Source organism: Ochotona curzoniae, unplaced genomic scaffold (genome assembly GCF_017591425.1).
Source record: "Ochotona curzoniae isolate NIBS_2020 unplaced genomic scaffold, NIBS_Ocur_1.0 scaffold_3835, whole genome shotgun sequence".
Taxonomy (NCBI): domain Eukaryota; kingdom Metazoa; phylum Chordata; class Mammalia; order Lagomorpha; family Ochotonidae; genus Ochotona; species Ochotona curzoniae.
This window is the reverse complement of record NW_024467114.1, coordinates 11,879,605-11,905,320: the sequence shown is the minus strand read 5'-3', so window position 1 is coordinate 11,905,320 and position 25,716 is coordinate 11,879,605. Positions and strand designations below refer to the sequence as shown.

The 25,716-nt window shown below is 45.2% G+C and overlaps 1 protein-coding gene across 2 annotated transcripts in view; it reads right to left on the bottom strand.

The window, feature by feature from the left end:
• Nucleotides 1-210: 210 nt before the first annotated feature.
• The window catches only part of SDHAF3 (succinate dehydrogenase complex assembly factor 3), a 34,367-nt gene continuing 8,861 nt past the window's right edge, over nt 211-25,716 (bottom strand). Inside the window, exons 2-3 of one of the 2 annotated variants that reach the window (XR_005882081.1) lie at nt 3,663-4,033; nt 211-1,668 (exon numbers count right to left, since the gene is read on the bottom strand). Coding sequence is in view for 1 of the 2 variants with exons in the window: in XM_040964858.1 (XP_040820792.1) it covers nt 3,830-4,033 (204 nt within the window). In the remaining variant the exon portion in view is untranslated. Of the gene's footprint in view, nt 1,669-3,406; nt 4,034-25,716 lie in introns of those variants that run through there. The other variant, XM_040964858.1, reaches the window with a different exon arrangement.

Sequence of the window (25,716 nt, the reverse complement as noted above, 5' to 3'; positions counted from 1 at the left end):
ATTTTCCTTGTGATAGAATCTTAGGTCTCCAAGTAATGATCATGTTAAAGGTAACATTTCTAATTTCCATAAGCTACTTAAGATTCTTTTCGCCCACTGTCACACTGGTAAAATGTCTGCTGTGACTGCATCCTGGAATAGATTCTAGCTTCTGATGGACAACTTGGGCAGGAGAGGCCAGACAGCTGCGTCTTGGCAGGGCTTCCTCTTATACCTACAATTGGCTTCCGCTGGGGTGGTTTGCTCTGCTCCTCACAAACTGACCATGTTGTGAGCCAGCAAAAGCAGTGGGTAGGTGGGCAGGTCCCCAAGTGTGTGTTGCGCCAGGCTGGGAGGTCTCCACCCTGAGTGGGCATATGTCACTATCATGTTCTATTAAGAAAACCCAGTTACAAGGCAAGAGGAGTCCTGAACTGGAGAACAGGCGCGAGGACACGCAGAGGCGCCTGGCGAAGGACATGGGGACCAGGAGCAGCAGAGCACCACAGGCACCTCCCAACCCACCACCGCGCTGCCAGGGTTGCTGTAAAATGAGAGCGGGGCCTCTAGAACTGCTGACAGGTCAGCTGAATCCTTGAGTTCTGACCTTGTAAACCAGGTATGCTAATACGCCTTATCACTGAGAGGGGAAGAAAGGCAAGCCTGGCCTTGGGTAGGAGCTGGAAACGTTAATGTGAATTTCTAACAGAGAGCTGAAGTTCAGGCGTGAAATGTAGATGTGAGGCTGATACTCCGCAGCAATGGGTATGTAATGCAAGACTTGTAGCGATAGAAACAGAAGCCATTCATTCTAAAACTGGAAAACATACAGGAGAATTAGGCAACACTGAAAGCAATAGTGGTTTAAGGGGAGCACTGCATACCTGACACTTCCTATGGGTCTCAGCCTCGTCTAGGTCCCGCCGAGTTTGGCAAGTGAGTGCAGAGGGGAGACCCACACTGTGCCCGAGTGCACACCCGGCTTGCCCAGGGCTGCCTGGAGTGCCAGGCCACGGGGACCAGGGTGGATGGGGACAGAAATGAAAGCAGCGGGATGACATTAAATGAATTCAGTGATCAAAGGTGGCACATGGTGGAGGACCATGTTTGACACTCGTGTCTCCACGATCCACAAGTTAGCATTTTCACAGCACACTGAGGAAAAAAACAACAACAAGCACACCTTGTCTTATTTGGAAGTGTCCAAATCTTTGGATTTATGTCTTCCTGACACAGCACCTGCGGGATGCTACACGGCTCCTCAGCTGCAATCCTGCTGAACACCAATTCCATTTTCTGTCACTGAGAGCTGATGGCTCCCTTTACCGTAGCTACTGCTGAAACTCCAGCCTCGCAGTTAGGCTGAAGTGGCTGAAGCCGGTGATTTTTCCAAGGACCACGGCTGTGGTTTTCTTCAAACATGAAATCCATTTCGGCACTCCGGAGTGCCCTGTTGGTGCCCCGGTGCATGCCAGCTCAGTTAGGGAAGTGCTGCGCGGTCCCTTGGCCTGGCTTCAGTGTTCCCTTGCTGCCGTGTTTTACCCACAGATCTCCGTTACAGTGAGAGGAGCGTGCTGACTTTGGTGTGTGCGCCATCTCCATGATCTGGAAATGTACCTGGCACATTGAGGCTCTCAACAGATACTTGCTGAGTGAACAGCGAGATGCGGTGAGAGAATGTGGATCACACTGTAAAGACAAAAACGACAAAGGCCTGACCTGTGCTGATTCTTTATTTCAGAGGAGGAACGGCTCAGGGTGTACTGTGACCCAGGTGGCTGAGTGACAGACTGACGTCATAAAACTACTGGTAAGTCAGCCACGCGGGTACCAAGCTCACAATGGTGGCAAGAACGGAGATGGGGAGGTGTACCACAGATGAGGAAACAAGGGGGACAGGGCCTTGGGGCATCCAATGGGGAGACAGGAAGAGGCTCTCTATAAAGAAGCCCGAGGTCCCACTGGCTGGGACCCCAGCAGGGCAATGTCTTCACATACGTTAGAATTCTCTAACACTGCAAAGAGTTTCAGGATGTGAAAACCACAAATTTGTTTAAAGGTGACTGAGTACCATTTGAGGATTTTAAGAATTTTATTGGGGCATAGCACGCTAAGTCTGTCTGAGGCACTGGTATCCCACACGGGCACCGGTGCATGTCCTGGCAGCTCCATTTCCAGTCTGCTAATGGCTTGGGAATGCAGTGGAGGATGGCCCAAGTACTTAGGCTCCTGTACACATGTGTGGCACCCAGAGAGAACTCCTTGTTCATGGCTTTGGATTAGCTCAGCCTAGTTCTGGCTATTGTTGCTGTTTGGACAGTAAACCAGTGGATAGAAACTTTGTCTATTACAATTCAGCTTTTCAGATAAAAATATTTTGTTTTAAAATTGGGCCCAGCTCAGTAGCAGAGTAGCCTTGCACACACCAGAATCCCATTTGGGCACTGGTTCTTTTTTTTTAAGATTTATTTTATTTTTATTAAAAAGTCAGATATACAGAGAGGAGGCGAGACAGAGGAAGATCTTCCATCCGATGATTCACTCCCCAAGTGACCGCAATGGCCCGTGTTGCACCAATCCAAAGCCAGGAACCTCTTCCGGGTTTCCCACACAGGTGCAGGGTCCCAAGGCTTTGGGCCGTCCTCAACTGCTTTCCCAGGCCACAGGCATGGAGCTGGATAGGAAGTAGAGCTGCCGGGATTAGAACCGGTGCCCATATAGGATCCCAGTGTGTTCAAGGCGAGGACTTTAGCCACTAGGCCACAGTGCTGGGATGGGCACCAGTTCTATTCCCAGCAGCCCTGCTCCCTATCCAGCTCCCTGTTTGTGGTCTGGGAAAGCAGTCAAGAATGACATAAAGCTTTGGTCCCTGGACCCACATGAGAGGCCTGGAAGAGGCTCCATGCTCCTGGCTTCGGATGGGCACAGCTTCGGCCATTGGGGAGTGAACCAGTGGACGGCAAATCTCTCCTCCTCTCTGTATATCTGACTTTCTTAAAAGACTTTTTTTTTTCCATTGGAATTTTAAAAATCTATTTGAAAGGCAGAGTTACAAGGAGAGAAGAAACTAAAATCTTTCACCTACTGTTTTGCCAGACAGCTGTGATGATCAATGATGGGCCAGGCTGGAGCGAGGAGCTTCTTCTGGGCTGCCCACATGGATGGCAGAGGCCCAGGCACTTGGGCCATATTCCCTCGCTCTTTCTCGGGCCATTAGCAGGAAGCTGAACCAGCTCCTGCATGGGACGCTGGCATGGCAGGTGGCGACTTAGGCCTCATACCACAGTGACAACCCCACTATCTGGGTTTCTTCACCTATAAATAAATTGTAATAAAGCTTTATGAAAATGTTTTTACTCTAAGCATTAAGGAATAAGATCCTCAAGGTAGCTGTAACTTAAAGGATTATTATAATACATTTTGATAGTATAACAATAAAGCATGATGCTTCATTTTAACCTTCCATTATGAACAATGATTTGGACAATGGAATAGTCACAGCGTGTACATGGTTATTAAAATTGGTGACACTTCCAGAATGACCATACATTACAACAATACTTCTGGCATCATCTGGTAAGTGCTTCATGGCAACGACAGAACAGGCAATGGGATGGTGCCAGAACAGCATTTCTGACATACACACTGATACAGAAAAAGGGAAGAAAAAAAAAAGGCTTTACAGTTGTTCCTAGGGATGCTCAGATAAATACTATATTCATATCATCCAAAAATGGCTTCAGTGCCGAGTATTCTCAAAGCTGAAATAAGGTTTAAAATGTTTAACTTTATTTCAATGAAAGGTGGAAAAAGAAAACGGAATTTTCCAGATGAAGCTTTACCATGTAGACTATAATTTTGGGTCTGCAGAGTCGGTAATGCTGAACTGCCTGTTAGGTTTCGTGGCTTCTCGCATCAGCTCTTGCAACTGTCCGATTTGTTCATCACGGAAGTCGTTAAGCTTTTCTTCTGGGAGAAAGGTGCCAAAACATGCCTTTTCGGTTGGATTTTGTCTGTTGTTATTGGCTTGTTGCCATAACACTGCTGCATATGCCTGGTAAAAGGAGGAGGGAAAGGAAGGCTGTAGATCAGCAGAGCTCACATAAGGCACGCGCTCTCCTGTCTAATCCCGCAAGTGGGAAGAATCCCAAATCCAAGTGGCCTAGAACAGAATACCAGCAGTAATCTGAAATGCCTCATTTTCAGGACTGCAGGGGGTGGGTCACAACAGTGAATCAGCGCCAGGGAGGACCCTCAGCTGGCTCCCAGGGCAGGTACACACCCCCAACACCATTTGCAAACTGGACATGTACACGGCCCGCGACAGCAAAGGAGTCCTTGTGCACTCCAAGGTAAGTCTCAACATTCATTAAGTTCACTCCTCTCCTTTGAATCACCTTTTAATTAAAATGCTTCTCTGTGATATGCTTTTAAATCTTTAGGCCTTCAGCAATAGTTCTGTTAGGAAAAAAACACTACTTTTTCATGAACTTTTGCTCTTTTTCAGTGTAACTGTCAATGTTGGCACAAATGCTGCTTTATGAAACATACCAACACATTTCATGTCCTGAGGTCACAGGTGACCTGCACTCTCGGGGTGAGGCTCCACTGGAGGTGAAACGGGCTTTCCCAGACCCGGCCTCCTGCAGGGAACATTACCCACCAGGACTAAGGAGCAACCAACCCTGCTAACAACTGGGAATACTCTTCCCTGCTAAGCTAACTTGGGATCGAAGTGGCACCTTAACTTGACCACTGAAAAAGAAATTGGGTATAACTTGCTACTTCTGCTCCTGACAAGCTTGTGAAAGAGGACATATACTATACTGATTCAATATGACATTTGGAGGTGTTTTAAGTCTAGCTCTGCCTCCACTGGACTCCTGCTGCTTATTAACCTGGCTATCAGTCTGAATTGAACTGGTACCACTGAATTACCAGCAACAAGGTGGTGAGGATATGTTAGAATGTTTTTCATGAACAATTTGATTTCTGTCACACCAATCTTAGCAAGGCTAAGGGAGATGTTCAGTGGCTGCTGTGCTCCCCAGGTGTCTCCAGGAGCCTGCAGTCACCCCAGGCACACATGAGCAGGAGGCTGGAGTTGGGGACCACGCTGGCCTGAGTCCAGCTCAATTACAGGGGGCAGGCAGCCCAGCAGCACCTCACATGCCTCACCCTGGACACAACTATCTTCAGAATAAAAATGGCATATTTGTTTGACTAGATTTTGTAATTAAGCAGCAGATACTACGGGTCTCTAACATAGAAGCATACAGTAGGGCCTGTATCAAAACAAACCACCACCAAACAGACCTCTTTGTGAATTTGTAGGAAACATGGGAGGCAGAAAAAGTGTCACCATCAGGAAAAGCTGCCACCAGAGGGGTCAGCGTGGTGGCCAGCATCCCACACGGGCACCCCTCATGTCCCTGATGCTCCACTTCCCTTCCAGCTCCCTGCTGTGGCCTAGGAAAGTGGTGGAGGACAGCCCAAGGCCTTGGGATCCTGCATCCACGTGGGAGACCTGGAAGAAGCTTCTGGCTTCAGCTCAGCCAAGGATACTGCAATCACTTGGTGAGTGGGCCAACAGGTGAAAGATACTTGTCTCAACTGAAAGGCAGATTTGACAGAAGGAAACAAAGTGGTTTTTTGTTTGGATTTTGGCTTAAGTCATCAACCAACAAAATCCAAACAAGACCTGCAGAGTCTCCGAAGCAGTGATGGAAACATGGCAGCTTACAGAGAAGAAACCTGGAACCAAGCCATCAGGGTAGGCGGCACCAGCTTTAAATCCTAAAGCCAGCAGGCAGCTCCTGAAACTTACACTCTCAGCGTCTCCCCAGTAATGCACTGCCCCAATGGAACTGCCAGAAAACTTCAGACAGGCAGCCCTGGGGTGCACCCTGCAATGCCTGATTTCTCACCTCCTCTGTGCCGCTCCTCCAGAGACCTGCTGGTGAGCCTGGAGGCAGAGGAAATGGTGCATGGACTTGGGGTGCTACCACCCCCACGGGAGAGGCTCCTGGAGTGCCTGACCCCGACTGTTTGAAGCACGTGGGGAGGCCCCAGACATCAGTCTAGCGTTCCCTGTTTCTTTCCCTTCCCTTCTCTCTCCCTATCTTATCTCCTCCCTCTATCCCTAACTTTCGGTGTGAGTGTGGAGATGACCAAGGTATGCTGCCCCCTGCTTGTCTATATCCTCTGTACACTTCCTGCCCCATCTCTCCTCTCACCCCGGCTTTGGGTGTTTGCAGACAGGGCCTGAACAGAGATGACCAAGGTACTCTATACCTCGTCTCTTCTTCCCTAACCCTTTTCTGCTCTCACTGTGCTTGGAGACAGCCTGCACGAGGATGGATGAGGAACTCCCTTCCTCTCTAATCCCTGGCTGACTGTTCGAAGGCAGAGCCTGAATGAGCTGCTCTAGTCCTCTCCCTCTGTCAGAGTTCACTCTCTTCCCTAACCCCTGGCGGGTCTGGACCCATAGCACGTGTTGCTCTGTCTCCTGCCTCTGTCCTCTGCTCACCTGTGACATGGCTGTCTGCCGAGGGGACCTGAGCAGGATGACCAAGGACTAGCCCTCTCTCCCACACGATTCCTTTTAATCCCCGTCTGTCCTCCGTTATCCAGCCTCGCCTCTCCTCTGACAGTTAGATGACCACGGTCCCCTAGCCCTCTCTTCCCCAAGCCCTGGCATGCCTGAGTTTGGAGAAGGGGCCTGAATGGAGCTGTGCAAGGTCCCCACTCTTCTGTCTCGACGCTACCTCTCCTCCTCCTCCCTGACCCTGGTGGGACTGTGTTGAGACAGGACCTGAAGATGACTGTGGAACTATCTTTCCCTTCTCTCTGACCCTGAGTGTACCTAGACCTGTAGGGTTTGTCTCTCTCCCCCACTTACCCAGCTTACTGCTCATGCGCACTGTGGAAGACAGCAGAGCATGTCTCAAGTCCTTGTGTTGCATCACCTGTACAGGAAGCCAGCCTAGTCATCCCTGACTGTTAAAGGGATCTGGGTAGAGAAGGTACAAATGGAACATGTCTCACTCTGCCTTTCAAATAAAAGATCCTATAAAATACCATCATTGAAAATGGAGTGGTTGGTTTTTTATGAACACATCTTGGCTACCATGGTTTAAGAAGGGAAAAGATGTGGGAACACATCAAAGTCATAGAAATCATTAAAATGGATGTCACAGTTGGGAGACTAACTATGAGTAACAAAAATATCCGTACAGAAAAGCCACGGGACCCATTCACATACAGGTGGTGAGGGAGGAACTCACACGTATACAAATGGGTAAACCCACCTGGAGCACACCTACATAGTGACATGAAAAGCTTCCCAAGTAAGAAATTGCATTATATAGTAACATATGTAAATAAATATTTAAAACATAAGAATACAATACTTAAAAATGAGAACAGGCTGAAATTTTTGTTCCTAACCTCTGATCTCTGTGCTGTCTTTAACGGCAAGTTTTTATATAACTAAACGGTAGAGAAAGAAAACAGGACTGAAGCTCTGAGAAATGCTGAAATGGGAAGTTAGAGCTCTGACTTTAGGATTGGTCCTAGCCAGACACTGTATTGTTACTTAGTGTAACTGTAATGAGATGACCATAAACACAGAAGAAAACACAATTTATCAAGTGTCTAGGATCAAGCGTCCTTTCTTGTTCTTTAAAATTGCAAATACATAACCCCAGAGTAAACTAATGATCTGAAAAAAAATCAAAACTGTCAAATTCTATAACTATACTAAGTTTTCAGAAAGATTCATATGTAGAAAAAACAGATTTAGCAAAATCTCTGGTTTAAAACATCTTCGGGACATAGCAGTTTTAAGGCATTAACTATTCAGAGTATAATTCAAGACAATAAGTAATATTGATTCTATACATAAAACCCAATGTTTTAATATTTTCCAATATTTTAATATTTTCCTTAATAATATGAAGAATTGACATTAAATCATGAAAATGCTACATTCTTTCCCACAAAATCAGAAGCTGAATAGTCTGTCCTTTTTAAGAACATAAATCATTTTAAATGGTCTTACCGGACAGGTGTAAATCATGTAGCTATTGCCATGAACTAAGAAGGGTACCTTTAACTCTCTAAGCGAAGGGTCCAGTGTGATGGCCTAGTGGCTAAAGTTCCTGAAAGTGGCCCAAATCACAAGAACCAGGCCAAAGATACCTCGGAAACCTGCAGCCCATCTGCCCAAGTCCCAATACAAACATACTATAGGAAACAGCAGTCTGCTGGGGAGGAGAATCAATCGCGTTTCGTGGCAGGCTTTGCGACACCCACGCCCCTGCTGCATGATCACCCGCAGTCTCTCAGCCCCCCCAGGCATTTCTGCGGCATTGATTCACAGGACATAAGTAGTCGACAAGAGTGTAACATCATGTCACACAAGAGTGTGTACTCAGGTGAGCAGATCTAACTCGGGACTCATCAGTAACTCCAGGGGGGACAAAGCAACACGGGAGCTAGAACAAAGGCGGTGAGCAAATGCGAGATCTGGCTTGGAAACACCCTTGGTGCTGTCCAGGGTGAATTCTGTGCGGCCTCGTGTGAGTCATGCACACACTCATCACAACATCACATGTGGGAGCTCTACATATATCTGTGAAATTCATCCGAAAGTTCCTAGAAGCTTAGGAACTGCACTGTACTTAAATTCCTACAAAAAAAGTACTTCAATATTTTTACTGCTGCATCTCATAGACTTCTGACCCCAAGCTCACAATAAAAATAAAGCTGGGAGCCAAGTAATTTAGAACTATTTTTTTTTAAAGACTCGTTTGATGCTTTAAAGGCAGAGTGACAAAGCTGAACCTCCTTAGGGCTAAGACAGAGCAGTGCACAGCATATGCAGGTGCACGTGGAGGATAGGACAGTCCGTTGGAACCTGCAGAGGACACCTGGTGCCACAGCAGAGGACGGAGGACAGAACAAATCGATCAACTACTCCAGCCATGTGTTGGCAGTGAATACCTGGGCAAACAGACTCTAAAGTGGACTACGTCAGCCAGTGGATTCTGGAGAGATTTCATCATGCTTGAAATGGGGGGATAGGCAGCAATTCAGAGCTGCTGAACTCTCGAAACCACTTGAGGGGTGCCCCTGGAGCATGCCCCATGTTGGGGACCTGGGGAGGGTGGGAGGCTGAATGGGGCTCCCTTAATCTCCCCTCTTCCCCCAGAAAGAGAGAGGAAAAAATGGTCTTACCCACTTTCCTGTAGTCCTTGATCCTCTGTGCCCTAATCAACTATGTAAAGATTATCAAAATGAAATAATTTTTTTTTAAGTGACAACGGAAGAGACACATCTTCCACTTGCTAGCCACTCCCCAAATGCCGACAACAGGTTGAGCTGGGAACTCCATCCGGGTCTCCCACGTGGGCAGCAGGAGCTCAAGTACATACTTACTTAATGACATCTTCATCTAAAAATATTTATAAACCTAATACTATGCTAAAGTTACATTTTCTTGGAAACAGTAAGATTTCTGACTATAAGTATCTTGTGTGTTTCCTCTGCTGCAACAGAAGATCAAATAAGGAGAAAGCAACAGCTGTATTTTGGCAGCATTTAAGACAGAGCCCTGGCAGGCAGCAGTGACACTGTGGCTTGTTACCACCAATGGGCTGATCAGCACACAGTCCCCACGGCTCATATCCCAGGTCACCCCTGAGCCAAGAGGGATCTCACCAAAGGAGGAATGCCAATTTTCCTGAAACATTTCCAGAGTACTGATGAGAGGGAGTCCTTCCCAGCCTCGTTCTGTGAGCTGGAATTATCCCAGCAAAACCAGACAGTAACACAATTGACAACCAAAGACCAATATCCCTAATGAACACAGGAGGCAGACATCTTGACAAAACCCTAGCAGATCAAAACAACACATCAAAAAAGACATGATGAAGTGGATTTTTCCATGGGTATAAAGGGGGTTCAACATGCATAAACTAAATTAATGTGTTATATCCATGCAATCAACAACAAAAACCCATTTTAGGGCCCGGCGGTGTGGACTAGCAGCTAAAGTCCTCACCTTGAACGCACCGGGATCCCATATGGGCGCAGGTTCCAACCCCAGTGGCTCCACTTCCCATCCAGCTCCCTGCTTGTGGCCTGGGAAAGCAGTTGAGGATGGCCCAAGGCCATGGGAAGTTCCTGGATCCTGGCTTCGGATCAGCATAGCATCGACAGTTGCACTCACTTGGGGAGTGAATCATCAGACAGAAGATCTTCCTCTCTGTCTCTCCTCCTCTCTGTATATCTGACTTTCCAATAAATAAATAAATCTTTAAAAAAAAAACCATTTTATTTCTGTAGGTGCACAAATAAAATCCAACATCATGACCCTCAATAAAGTAGGTATACACAATAAAGATCAAATCTAGGGCCCCAGACAAAACCATACCCAAGTGAGGAAAGCCAAAGCCATTTCTTCTGAGTTCAGCTCGAGACAATGCTGTCCACTCTTTCTCCAGGAGGACCCGGAGGTCTGCGAAAAGGCAATGGGGCAAAAGGAAGACACAAGGGCATCTAAACAAGTACGGGAGAAGTCAAATAACCTCTAATTACAGACATCATTTCATAGTCAGAAAATTTAAAGATGCCACCAAAAACTTAGTAATAATAAATTCAGTAATGTCATTAGATACCAAACCAACATAAAAAGTACCTTTTTTTGCACCATAACAAAGTTGCTAAGAAAGACATTTACAAAGTAATCCCATTCAAAGAAGCTACAAAAATTCAATCTCACATCAAAAGGATAGTCACAAAACCCAAGAGAGCACCAAGGCACAGTGCGAGGCCATCCTGAACACACCCACTAACCGCTGTGGCATGACACCAAGTGTAAGGCGCTGGCAAGCATTCAAGTGACCAAGCACCCGGATCTGCCAAATCCATGTCGATCTGCCATGCAAGCCACGAATGCAGAAAAGTGGGACACTCACAATTAGGTCACAAAGTCCCTTACACATCACTCTCACTGTGCTTATCAAATAACTTCTAGACATGTACCTGATTCTTCAAATCGTCTGGCTGCTTATTTCATCAGCCTCATTACAAGCCATACCCATAGTTTCCAAATATTCCATGCTCTTCCCCACATCCCAGGCATACCCCCTCTTCAGCAACATCCTTACTACTCGCTGGCCTGGGGCTGCCCCTGTAACCACCTTGCACTCTACACAAGTGCATCCATGCCCAGTTCATGTTATGCACACTCAGAGGCAAAGTCATGAAGGCCAAGTTCATACCTGGAAATGCATGTGCCTTTAGCAGCCAGGAGCACCTGGTGTTGACATGCACTTACTGAAGAGAAGCAGGGAGAGAGAAGGACATAAAATGAGTTGACCAACACAATTCAGTGCTCTATTTCACCTGACAAGTTCTGTGAAAAGTGACACTGCCAATTTCGCATTGCAGTCTGCACCTTACCCTCCTCAATTTCTCAAAAACTCACTTGACCATTGGAACGGATGAGGTTACACAGGAAATATATTTCAGGCATCCTATTGTGAAATCAAGAAACGTTATCTTGCCAGAAGAAAACAAGCATAATCTAGCCTTTTACATGTTTAACTTAAAAGCAGTTCTCAGTATGCCCTCCTCATTCCTTCTCTTGTAACATCAAAAAATCTGTCACTGAAACTAATATTCTCTGTAGTAAGACACACCTGTCTACTCCAGCCTTGACTTCTGCTGAAAGGATAAAAGGCAGATATTTTATCTATGTGAAAACCAGTGCTTGGTTTGTCAGGACAATATACTTGTTTGAAAATTAGAGCCTCAAGTGGCAGTATTTCTGTTTTTAAAACTGAGATTATCAAAGTTGGGCCTGGCATGGTAGCCTAGTGGCTGAGGTCCTTGCCTTGCATGCACCAGGATTCCATATGGGTGCCAGTTTGTGTCCCAGCTGCTTCTCTTCCCTTCCAGCACCCTGCTTGTGGCCTGGGAGGGCAGCAGAAGACGGTCCAAGACCTTGGGACCCTGCACCCACATGGGAGACCTGGAAGAAATTCCTGGCTCGTGGCTCCTAGTTCAGCTCTGGCTGTTGCGGCCACTTGGGGAGTGAATCAATGGATGGAAGATTTTTTTCTCTGTCCCTCTTCCTCTCTGTGAATCTGACTTTTCAATAAAAAATATTAAAGAAAAAATTGTCAAAGTGAATCGACTAGATTACTTGCTTGCCCAAGGATATTACCACTGGTCCTATGACACTCAGATCTATCCCAACTGGGAAACAGACATGAACTCCTTAGGAAACAGTTACCCAGAGAGCTCTGACCCTACAGGACCTATTGCCCTTACAAATGCAGATGTGACACAGTATGGCAAAACTTTAACACACTGTGACAAAGAACAGGTTCACCAGGAAAAAGAATCCTCCCATGACCTACCAAGTGGTAACCACCTGGCCCTTGCCCATCCAGCACCCAGCGATCAGGTCACAAGACCGCCCTTAACCCCCCAGAAGGAGGGACCATATCAGTTCCACTCCCCACCGAAGCCGCACCATAACGTGAGGTCATGGGGTCTGCAGCCTACATCCCTCCACTTCAGACTCTTGGGACTGGGCACCACTGGGTGCCCCAAACCAGCCCCAAGCTTACCAGGAAGGTTTCTCCCCAAAAGCAGAGGACACACTAGGGCAGATGGCTTTCTCAAGATCACCATCACCCACCGTTTCTCTCGCCCTATCCTCATAAAACAGCTGCCCTTTCTCTCTTCTTATGCCTCCTTTCTGTTTAGGCATGCAGAAAGTGCTAGAATCGTGACAGGTTCCACAGGAGACTTGCCTGAATTCTGGATAAGCCAGGTTACCGTAAAGAAATTGATCTCTTAGCAGATCAATTTCTGCTCCTCTTTATGCTGTTTTTTAACTAATACTTTGCTGCTCTCTCCACCAGAAATGCCCTCATGCTTCTTACCAATAATTTACATGAAACAGAAATCAGAAAACCAAGGTAAAAATTGAAGTGATAAAATCCCTTATATTTTGAAATCCACTGTTTGAGAAAAAAAAAGCCGACATCAAATTAACAATAAAATTATTTTATGTATATCAGATCATAACAATGTACTCACTTCTAATGATTTGTATACTAAAAAATGTAATGCTCTTTTCTGCACTTCAATCAGATAAATCTATTTTGTCTTGTTTTAGGGAACACAGATAAACTGAAGAAAGGCATGTCCGACCATGTGACTTGACTTATAACAAAACAGACTGCCTCAGGGAAACAATTACACAGGAGAGGACGGATGCAATAGTGATTTTTTTAAATATAAATGCTTTGCTAGCACTTGACTTTCACTTAGCACTTGTGGAAATATAAAACTTGCAAAAAATTTAAGAAGAATGACAAACATTTTTTAGGAGCCCACACACTACACCTAACTTTCCTGTTGCCCTGTTTCCTAACGGCTTCTTTCCTTCCCAGCCCACGTCCACATCCTGAAGCCTTTGGTGTGGTGGCCTTGGCTAGCCCTTATCTAGGCTGTAAGTCTCAAACACAGCAAAGAGCGGGGAGCAGCAGCAGCTCCGGCCTCTGAGAACCGGTTAGGAATGCGTCCTCCTGGGCTCCAGCCCCGATCCAGCAGAAATTGCACAGGGCCAGTCCCCTACTGGAAGAGGCCCTGCAGAGCATCCTGCTGGACTCAGCTTGGAGAGCTTGTTCATATTCAGTACAAATTCAACTTTCTGAGTGTTTTCTATGTGGGGTTTGTTGACCAGGAATGCAGAACCCATGGATGTGAAAGGCAGATTACATGTAAGTGTGTAACCTTTGCAGAAAGTAAGTTCTATTTAACATAAATGTCACAGCGGCTGTGGAAAGGGACCAAGTCGTGTGAGACAACTGCTGGAACACTACACTTGCTTCTGATGGTGTGCGTGCTCTGGCTCACCCTGACGCGTGCTTTCTGAAGCCTTGCTAATAAAGCAAATGTCCGCAAATGCCGATAAGCCAAAATAAAGTTTCTAAGAATCAATTTCAAGTCAAATTTTAGACAACTTTCTCATACAGCCCAAGAAGACAGTTTAAGATTTAATAAAGGATTCAAATCAAAATCCCAGCATTCGTAAATGTCACATCATACTGTGTCTTACATATTTCACTTCAGTAAATATTTGGAAAAATCAATTTCTACTTTAAAGATAAAAAGCTAACATGGGCCCTGGAACATTACTGACAATCAGGTGAATGTGGATTGGAGAAGAGAGTAATATAGTTTAATGGAACTTTGCTTAATCCCACAGTAAATTTCAACAGCAATAATCACAATTTGTAAGGAGTTCTGGTTTCTAAAAAATTACCAGCTTAAAACAGCAAAGATCAGTTTTACTTGGCAAAATTTTCTGAAATTTTCCTCTACTTTGGCTATAACATATTCATTATATTAAAATGGAAATTCAACCAATTCAGTATAATCCCAAGATAAAAATAATAGAACTACAATTTATTACCAACTTCACAAGAATGTTCTATAATATGAAGTAATATTTAAAGTTTCTTTAAAATGCATGTCTATCAACCTGTTAGGACTAGACTTATTAGAAATAGGTATACATTATGTTATAGTAAATTATTTTATCAACATAGTTAGAAATTTTTTACTTTAAGCAAAGTAGAGAAAAATCTGACAGATTTTCATGATGGTCAACATGGAAAATGACTCAGATTAAAAAGTAGAAAAATACAATTTCTGATCACTTAAAATGCATCTACCTGTGGGGCTGGCATCATGGCTCAACAGGTTCTGGAACAGTCCAGCTTCCTGCCTATGATCTGAAAAAGCAGCAGAGGGTGGGCCAAATGCTTGGGCCCCTGCATCCACGTGGGAGATCTGGAAGAAGTTCCTGCCTCCTGGCTTTGGACGGGCTCAGCTCCAGCTACGCTGTGGCCATTTGGGGAGTGAACCACAGACTGCATTCTTTCTCTTCCTCTCTCTCTCCCACTCACTCTCCCTCCATTTTCCTCTCTTTTCCTCTCTCTCTCTCTCCTTCCCCCTATTTTCTTCTCTAAATCTAACTTTACAATTAAAAAATAATCTTTTTTAAGAAAATTCATGACAAAAGGTTTCAAGACTGGTAACAAAAACTTCTGAGTTCTTACAAATACAACATTATTTGCCCTTGTATATGTACCAGTCAAAGGTAACCAGCCTAAGGAAAAGAAATTGTTTACAAAATAAATTTACCATCTCATTTGCTCTTATATGCAGTATTTTTAATGTAACTTTTCAGTTAACTTTTCAAAAAGAATTATGAACCTAACTTTAAATTTCCTTAAAATGCATATACTTCATTAAAAGACAAACTGTTCACATTAACTAAACCAATCTGTTAGGGGAAATGCTTTTGGTGTTTCTATTTTCTTTAGTATAGCCTATGATAGAATGCCCTCCCTTTCCAATTAGTGTGGCAAAATACACTTAGGGAGCAATTAAAACTTCCATGAGCAGAGCTTACCTTTTCCAGCCTAATTAGGGATTGATTTTTCAAAGAAGAGTAACACACTAAGTCACTAGAGAGAAATTATTTTGAAGTTCCCATACAAGTAATAACACAGTTTATATCATATTTTTGAAATACGCTTGAAACTCAATGGTATCTGTAGTAGTTCCAAATAATTAAAGCCTGAGCATCCCACTCAGGAAACGGGCAAGTTATACCAGATTTCGGCCGATATTATAGTGTTGCCTTCTTATAGAATGCCTAGAGGTCTTTATGCAAAGTATTAAACGACAGAAGTAAAGACAGAAAAATAAAGAAGAACTAGATGAAACAGAGACCAAGATAACCTTGGCTTGACAACTTGAAAGACTACATAACACAGAGCGGGTATTTATTAAATGGATTGGTCAAGTTCAAAAGCCAGCATGGTAGTGCACCACGTTAAGCCACCACTCACTATGCCAATATTTCTTATTGCAGGGCCAGCCTGCATCTTGGTCACTCTGTTTCCAACCCTGCTCCCCACTAATGAGCTTGAGAAAGCGGGGAAATAGCCCAAGTGCTTCAGCCCCTTGCACCCAATGGGGGACCAAGCTGGAGTTCCAGGATCCTAGCTTTGGTCTGGCCCAGCTCCAGCTGTTGTGGCCATTTATAGTGAACCAGCAGATGAAAGGTCACTCACTCACTCTTCTCTGTCTCTCATCTACTCTCATTCTCTCCTATGTTTGCACATGTAAATGTGTAATGTGTGTGCGTTGCACCTTTCTGTTACTCTGCCTTTCAAATAAATCTTTTCAAAATAAACTAACAATAAGAAAGGCTCATTGCACAGATTAAAAAGCTCTAATACTGTGACAAATATAGTAAGCTGCCTGAGTTTAGGATGGGAATTGCCAACCTGAAAGCTGACAAGAAAACAAGAATGACTTTGGGACTTTTTCCTTGTAGCACCAATGAATAATGAAAAAGCAAGTAGAGGTGCCATGCTAGCACAACCATTCTGAAGCCAAGCCCCAGCCAGGGCCTGGGATGCAGGTGCCAGATACCAGCGAGTCCCAGTAGTGTACCCTCCCCGCCTCAGCTGAAATTGAGGGAGTGGTACAGCCAGTCCTACCAGGTTCTCATCACTGGACTCCTGAAGTCAGGTGCTTCGCCAACAAACAAGGCTTTGATGACTTGCACTGTCTTGAGGAGTACTGCTTAGGAGACCTCCAGGTCCAGGGCCGAAAGTCCTGAAGCCCACCTTGTCATCAGATAAATTCCTGAAGAGAACGGCATAGCTACCCACCCAGGAACTGGGACAGGTGCTGAACACCGAAGCAGATCAAACCACCACTGTGACTCAAGTCAGACATCACCTGCCTGGAGACCACCAGGCACCACCTGTTCCCATCCCTGGTCCCCTTATTCCTGACTCCCCCTTTCTATGGCCTCTGTAAGAACCCCAAAGCATCTTCAGTGGGCAGGATGCAGTGCTCAAGCCAGAAATCTGTCACCGTCCTCATCTACACTGAGCTAGACTTTCTCCCACTTCACCTTCAAATCGGGTTCTCCTTATTCCGATTTTGCATTACTGACAAGAACTGAGTTTTCAGCAACAACTCCTTCCTGTAATCTTAACCTATCAGAAACAGGCAGATTACACAATAGCATTTTTTAAGAAATACAGATTGTACTCTATTTCTGCACATTGTTTGAAACCAATAACCAAAAGATAGGAACAAAAAGAAATTAATGTTCATTTTTTACTAAATTCCAAAGAGCTTTCCTACTTAAAGAAAAATTCTGTGGCCCCCACTTCATAGCTCTCTACCTACATCGACTAACTGCTCTCCAATTACTTCTCAGGCCTCAGCAACCCTTGGCTATCTATTCCACAAATTCCAAATTCTAACACAAAGTGTTAGAATGACCAAAACCAAGGCCTAATCTCAACTCTGACACCACTGACTTTCACTACAGTCCCATATTTACAACCGCCCAAAATGTATCTCCATTTGGACACTTTGCCATTAGGCTGCTCTCAACACAGCCTTTCCTAAGGTTTGCAAGACAGACTTGCTCACTAGCATGTGTTCAACTGAACGTCACCGAGGACACAGCAATAGGAAGCTCAAGCATTCTGTCCCTCCACAAAGCACTACGCTGGCCAAGCCAGCATCCTCAGACCCCTTCAACTCCAAGGGCACCTGTACCCCAGTGAGCGAGGCTGGCCTTTCAGCTCATGGTGACCCCTTTCCACGTCCCCAGCTGGGCAGCGCCCACGGGGCAGGCACCACAGGCAACACCACACACCTTGTTCACAAGGCTTTGGAGTTTCCCAGAGGACCAGCTCAAAGGTCTCGCCTGTCTCACAGTCCTACCAGCAGCCAGAGACGCCAACCCAGGGGGACAGCCATCAGAAACAGGCAAGGCCAATGCACAGTCACCGGCGCCAGGGAAACTGGGGACACACAGGGGAACAAAACCACTTGGGAGAAGAACTGGAAAATGAGATGTTTTGAAAAGCATCCAGTTTTTCCTGGGAATCTCCAGGTTTAAGATGCTCAAGGGATGTGGATTCCCGTCACTGCTTACAGGGCACTCCTTGTGGAGAGCTGCCTCAGGAGTAGCACTGACAACGCATCTTCCAAGAGGAAGGCATCCATTTTTGTCACACAAATGGCAGAGACTTTGGGATTATTTCTTATATGAGTTAGTATCAGGGTAACCTAGCAGCTAAAAGCCTCGCCTTCCACGAGCCAGGATCCCATCTGGATGCTGGTTCTAATCCCAGCACCTCCACTTCCTATCCAGCTCCATGCCTGTGGCCTGGGAAAGCAGTTGAGGACGGCCCAAAGCCTTGGGACCCTGCACCTGTGTGGGAGACCCTGAGAGACTCCAGGCTCCTGGCTTTGGATCAGCTCAGCTCCACCCATTATGGCCACTTTGGGGAGTGAATCATTGGACAGAAGATCTTCCTCTCTGTCTTTCCTCCTTCTCTGTATATCTGACTTGCTAATAAAAATAAATCTTTTTCAAAGAAAAAGTTGATCAATAATATCAACAAAATGATACAGAACTGGAATCTAAAAAAAGAAGAAGACGTGCATGGTATTTTGCCATAAAAGAGTAAAGAACTTAAAAAAAAAATGCGTTGACTTATTCACATTCTAGCTAAACTTCAACAAACTTATCTTAATATATTTAAGTTACTAACATTAAAAAAGAAAACAAAACCATCAAAATTGACTTTCTATATTTGTGTATGTTTCTTAATAATTTATCTTGAACAATCTATGTTGCTCACTCCAACCGTACCTTAAATTTCATAATAAAAATCACCAAGAAAAGGAATCAGGTATACTAAAATGTAAGCTTGCTGTCATGTGGACCTTTTTAAGGTTTCACCATAGTTTTAGCATTAAAATTTAGGAGCAGTAAAATTATGAAATCTATAGGTAAGTTTCCAGCTAAAAATGAGTACACAGCACAGCCAACATAAGTGTATGCAAATTGCATTCAAATCCACTCAATTATTTCTCTGAATGATAATGCCTTACATGAGTAATATATGACAAGCGAACAATCCAAAATAGTAACACAATCACTAAAAAAAAAGGGAAAGTAATAGAAAAAAATGCAATTCTTTTCGGTTAAACTAGAATGATCAAAGCCCTAAATGTGCATTCATTTGGGATACACATTTTTAAGCAAAAAAGAAAAATTAAGGATCACTTTACAAACTGTTCTAATGTATATATCAATAGGATATGAACTCAAGAAATGACTCAAAAAATACCAAGCACATTAACTCCATAAGCAAAGAACTTGTTACCAAAGACCATGCCAAAAAGTACCATTTTTCACTCATTTATTGTATCATAAGAATGCGGACAGGTGTAGAGAGAGGGAGCGAGAGGAAGAGAGAGAGAAAAACACGCTCCCAGAAGTTCAACAGCCAGGGCTGAGTCAGGCCAAGGCCTGGGGCCAAGAATTCAGTGTGGGTCTCCCACACAGGACAGGGGGGCAGGAGCCCAAGCACTGAGTCACGCCCTGCTGCCCCCAGCAGGGACACCAGCAGAAAGCTGGCATCGGAGGAGAAGCTGGGACGTAAACCCAGGCACCCCAACCTAAGATGGGGCATCTTAGCTACTTCCACAAACACCCACCCACCGAAGGCTTTCCTAATGTTACTCATCTATTTGGAAGTAAAATAATCTGTGCTAATTAATCACAGTTTAAATTCACTTTTTGTGTCAATAAAATTCTAGACTGAGTTATATTTTATTTATATTTATACTATTTTATAATGTCGTTTTTCCAATGACCCAATTCATGTAGGAGAGGATCTTTAAAATATTCATCGGAAGTGTATATTTAAAAAAAAAAAGCGTGGATTTAGAATTTTTCTGCACCAAAATAAAGTCCTGCCATTTGCTAAAAGGTCTGCACAGGATCTAGCTTGAGCGTTAAGAAGAATCAAACAACAAGTTGAGAACAGTCCCCTTGAAAGCAAGACAAACACAGCTAAAACTGAAGCAAAGAAAAATAAACATCACATTGGTGGTGAAGCTTTGGTGAGAGAATGGCAAAGTCATCGATAGTTTATTAGTTTACGGGGAGTGGTGGCAGGTGTCGGCCTAGCAGCTGGAATACCAACTGTGACCGCCCGCCTCCGCCATGAGAGCACCTATGTGGAAGCCCTGGCTCTGCTCCCCGTCCAGGCAGCCAAGGCTAGAGCCAGTGGTTACATCTCTGCAACCCACATCTGAATCGAGCCTGGTCCCATCCCAGCACTGTGGCCACTAGAGTGAACACGCAGATGGGAGATGTCTCTCTCAAAATATTTTTAGGGCCTGATGCAGTAGCATAGCAGCTAAAAGCCTTGCCTTGCACACACTGGGATCCCATATGGAGGTTGGTTCTAATCCTGGTGGCCCCGCTTCCCATCCAGCTCCCTGCTTATGGCCTGGGAAAGCAGTTGAGGATCCCTCAAAGCCTGGGGACCCTGCAACCATGTGGGTGACCCAGAAGAGACTCTGGGCTCCTGGCTTCGGGTTGGCTCAGCTCCAGCCATTGCGGTCACTTTCAGAGTGAACTAGTAGATGGAAGATCTTCCTCTCTGTCTCTCCTCCTCTTTATATATCTGCCTTTCCAATAATAAATAAATCTTTTAAGTTTTTAAAAAATTAATTGTAAGGACAATGTTCCCCCCCCCAAAAAAATTAGTTTATAAATGAATAGCATCTTCAGAAGAGACAAGATGCTGCTCAAAGTGAAGCCTGCAGTAGCAAACCACCCACATCAACACGCAAGGAAGCATTAGCCTCGTCTATGCTCTTAGCTGGAGGGAGAGGCACCAGCAGTATAGACAGCAGCCAACAGCAGACCTCTTGAATGTTTCGGTGGGCAAAGTTTTTACTAGAAACTAAAGTGGCAGACTTTGCCCAGTGGATACGGGCACAGCTGCAAACAGGAGCGGCATGTTCAATGGACACCTCAAACAGGTGGGACCAAGGCGCTGAGGTGTGTCATTGAAGACCTGGAACAGGCTACGAAATATGGCTTCACCAGCATTAACCTGAGGACGACATACCGTGGGAGTGGTGGCCGTGCAGCTCTGCGCACAGCACCGGGACAGGTCAAGAGCAAGGTCCTGGCAACAGGCTTGGAGGAGGTTCAGGGCATTCTGCTTGTTGACCCTGACAAAGGCCACCTCCTCCAACTGCCTTTATCAGGACAGCGTGTGGAGACCATCAGCCAACGCCTTAACAGAAAAACAGCCCAGAAGCTGTCTCAGACAGTCCTCCTCTGCCTCAGCCCCATCACACGGGGGGCCAATGAGGGACCACTGCGCATCTCCCTTCTGGTCCCTCTTGATTTTCTGATCTCACAACATCCTTAAAGGGCATGTTTTTTTTTTTTTCTGCAGTTAATAATACACACAAAACTGCATTGCCAGAGCTAGAACTCCCCAGATGGTCTGTTCTGTGGAGAGTGCCTTGAACTTCTGAAGGCGCTTCGGTGAAGAAGCTTATGGCTTCTGTTTTTATCTCTTTAAAAATATTTACCATGTGTTAAGCATACAGTGACAGAGAGGGAAAAGAAAAAGAGCTCTTCACCTGCGGATTCAATCACTCAATGGCCAGAGCTGGGCCAGACCACAGCCAGGAGTCGGCGACTCCAGCTGAGCCTCCCACGGGAGCTGCAGCAGCCCAAGGACTTGGGCCATTTCCACTGCTTTCCCAAATGAATTAGCAGGGAACAGGTTCAGAAGCAGAGCAGCTGAGACGCAAACAGGTGTTCCGGGGCTCATCCTCAGCCTGCAGCGCCGGCATCCCAAATGGACAGCAGTTTTTGTCCAGGCTGCTCTACTTCCAATCCAGCTCCCTGTTTAGGGCTGGGAAAGCAGTGGGGGGTGGATCGAATCCACATGGGATAAATGACAGACGGTAACTACTGTGAGGAAAGAAGAGGGGCTCCCCGTGACCCCAGAGACCTCCTGCACCCCACAGCCTTGGCTTTGCGTGTACGGCATCTGGATGTGCTACTGTTTGATGTGCCAGCTCCATGGATTCATAATTTACATTATCTAGCTTAATTAAACTAACTCCTTTAAGAGATGCTCACAAAGACCCTTCTAATGGAAGGCAGCATTAATAATGCACACACAGAAGAGAAGGGAAAAGGGGGCACTTCCGGTTCCAACTCCACAGCCTCATTAATAAGGTGAAACAAGGCCAGCAACGTACTCTTGATGGGGTTCAAGTGGCACTTCAGCTCTGCATTCCTCATACGAAACCTGTAAGCCCAGCTCCGTGATGAGATAAACTTGAGACAAATCTCAACGAGGGCACAGTCCACAAACTACCTACTAGCACTCCTCAAAAGTGCCAAGTTCACGGGAAGTGGGGAGTCTGGAAGCTGTGAGGAGTGAAGGAAGCAATGCAAGCGAGTGCTAACTCGATGTGAAGTGTGAGTGAGCAGCAGACTCCAGGCAGGAGTCAGGTAGCCCCCGTTGATTCACGAGTTGTGACAAATATCCCACACGTTTCTAAAATGGCAGGACCATCAAGCTACAAAGGAACCCCAAATGTTCAGAGTTACCAATTAGCCACAGTTGTTCATGCACGCACCCCCGAAGTGTATGTTACGATAATAAGATAGTTCAGAACTTACAGAACAATTGTACATGAAGGATAAATCGCTCCAAAAGTTTGGGAGAGTAATTTTGGAAAATAAGCCCTCCCCATGGGAGTCACGAGATGGGGCATTGCTGCTCACACAGCACTGATCATTTATTGTTACTCAGTAAAGGCCGGGCTCAACACACACAGATGAGCTCACCACGTCTGAGTCAGAGAAGCTTATGATTTAGGGGGAAGCAAACAAATGAGAAGCTAATTACCACACTGTCTAATGAAGACCATGAGTGCATCACAACTGAAATAGACACCAAGTTCACTGGAAGCACTTGGGCCGAGTCACCAGCCTGTGGCCCACGAGGCGACCAGGACAATGTGCCACCTAACCTGAGTCTCAAGCAGTAGGAAGTGACCAGGATAGACCAGGAAGGTGTCCCAGAAGCTGGGAGCCAGGAACCTCCCCCAGGTCTCCCACACAGGAACAGGGTCCCAAGGCCTTGGGCCATCCTTGACTGCTTTCCCAGGCTACAAGCAGAGAGTTGGATGGGAAGCGGGGCTGCCTGGATTAGAACCAGCAACCATATGGGATCCCGGTGCGTTCAAGGCTAGGCCACCATGCCGGGCCCCATGTAACTGACTTTTAAATAAATAACAATCTTTTAAAAATATATTTGGGCCTAAAAACTCACACATTTAAACTAAAAATATACTAATGTGAGACTATGTCCAGTAAGCAGATCTCTCCCCAAGTTTCTGAACTATTTCAACAACTGTGCAAAGGAGCTTTTCTTGTTATCCTAATATGAACTTTCAGAAAGCACAGCAGGGTGGCTGGTGTCACAGTGCAGTGGTAACACAGTGGCTGACTGTGCCACTAAGGCCAGCATCCACGTGAGCACTTAAGTCCCGGCTGTCCCACTGCCCATCTAGCTCCTACATCTGGGAGAGCAGTGGAAGACCAGGCACTCCCACATGCTCTCCCCTGGCTCAGGCCTGGCTGTTACGGTCATCTGGGGAGTGAACCAAAGCATCTCAGTGCCACCACCTGCAATGGTGGCATCCCATGTGGGCGTCACTGAGTTGTTCCACTTTCAATCCAAGTCCCACCTGGGCCAGCAGTACATATGGCCCAAGCACTTGGGCCCCTGCCACCCCCACATGGGAGGCCTGGAGTTCTGGGCTCCTGGCTTCAGCCTGGCCCAGCCCCACCTATGAAATCATTTGGAAAATAAACCAGGGGATGGAAGCTCTCGCTACCTTAACTCTGCCTTCCAAATAAATACTTTAAAATTTTGGATTATCATATTTTCACAGAATTTCCAAACCTCTATCTGATCTTTTCTATTTGATCTGTGTATAATTTATTATAAAAACGACAGAGGGTGGGCAATTGGGCAACAGTGAGGATACTGCTTGGAATACCTGCCTGCCCTGTAGCAGGACCAGGGTTCAGTCCTCGGCTGTACAAGGACCAGGGTTCAGTCCTTGGCTGTCAGAGAACCAGGGCTCAGCCCTTGGCTGTACGGGGACCAGGGCTCAGCCCTCGGCTGTAGGAGGACCAGGGCTCAGCCCTTGGCTGTACGGGGACCAGGGCTCAGCTCTCGGCTGTCCGAGGACCAGGGCTCAGTCCTCGGCTGTAGGAGGACCAGGGCTCAGTCCTTGGCTGTCGGAGGACCAGGGCTCAGCCCTCAGCTGTCAGAGGACCAGGGTTCACTCCTCAGCTCCACTTTGCAGTCCCGATCCTGCTGATGTGCAGTAAAGTAGGCAGCAGGAACTACTCAGGCTCTGGTGTCCCTGACAACCACCGGAAGAACAGGATTGGTTCCTAGCTCCTGCTTCCGCCTGGCCCAACCCTTGCCATTGTGGTCATCTGAGGAGTAAACTAGCAGACAGAATATCTCTGAATCTGCTTCTCTCTTTCAAAATGAAATGGAACTAAATAAATAAAAATGTATAAATTCTAAAGAAGAAGAACTAGCAGCCCTAACTAGCCACTTAAACACACGCACATACGTGAGGGCTTCCTGCCTGGCACGACTGAGGACTTCAAACAACAAGGACTTCAAAACCTCCTGGGCTTTGCGAATGTTTTTGGAATGGGAATTACCAGCATCTAAGCTGTTATCTGAATTACAGTGGTCAACTAATAAATATTTGCTCAATGAATAAATTTTCAAAGAAGACTTAAGACCTCCTGGCGACGATCAAAGGACACACTTCTTAACACAAGGGAGTGTATGTCGAATTGATTCTCTATTTTTCAAAATAAAGTCAAATAAAATTTTAGTGTATTGGGTTTTATATGCATATGTTTATAAATAACAAATAGCTTTGCTCAATTCCTCCTAGGGAGACTAAGAAAAAAAAATACAACTGCCAAAACAAATACTGAAAGAACACTTTCACTTTGCTGAAACCTTGAAAATGAAATTAAATTGTATAACAGAAAAAAACATTGTTTCTACTGTAAAGTTAGTGTGTGTGTATTGTTAACATTTAAAATATTTAAAATATGTACACACACACACATACACACGCCAGACAGTACAAACATGGAAACTGCTAGTTAGAAAATGAAAAAAAATTTTCAGATGCAAATGGAATATACAATTTTCTTAGTCTTTCCAGAAATAAGGATCTACTGCCATCGTGTGGCGATTGCTGAAATAACACATGCTGCTATGATACTGCATCAACTGTCAACAGAAACAGGAATATGTTAACAAGCACATTAACTTGTCCTGAATATTAGGAACCAGCGGTGCCTAACACTAGTTTTATAAAGATCAAAAGACCCACATAACAAAAATAAAAACTGAGTCAACCCATGAATTTAGGTACTTTGCCTATGCCTACTAATCTGTGAAACACTGAATTCTCACATATATACAAAATATGATTTAGGAATTTAAAGCTTTGCATCAATTATAAATCTGTACAAACACCACAATTTGCGTATTTGGTTCAACTTTTTTCTGGGGACAGACATTTTGCTAAGGGTAAAATTCAAAGACCTACTGAGCATCTATAAAAAAAAGATGCTGGTGTTGCCATTGCGTTGGAGTAGGGTAAGTTGGCATAGAAGATGCTAGCATCCCATTACAGAACACTAGTCAGGTG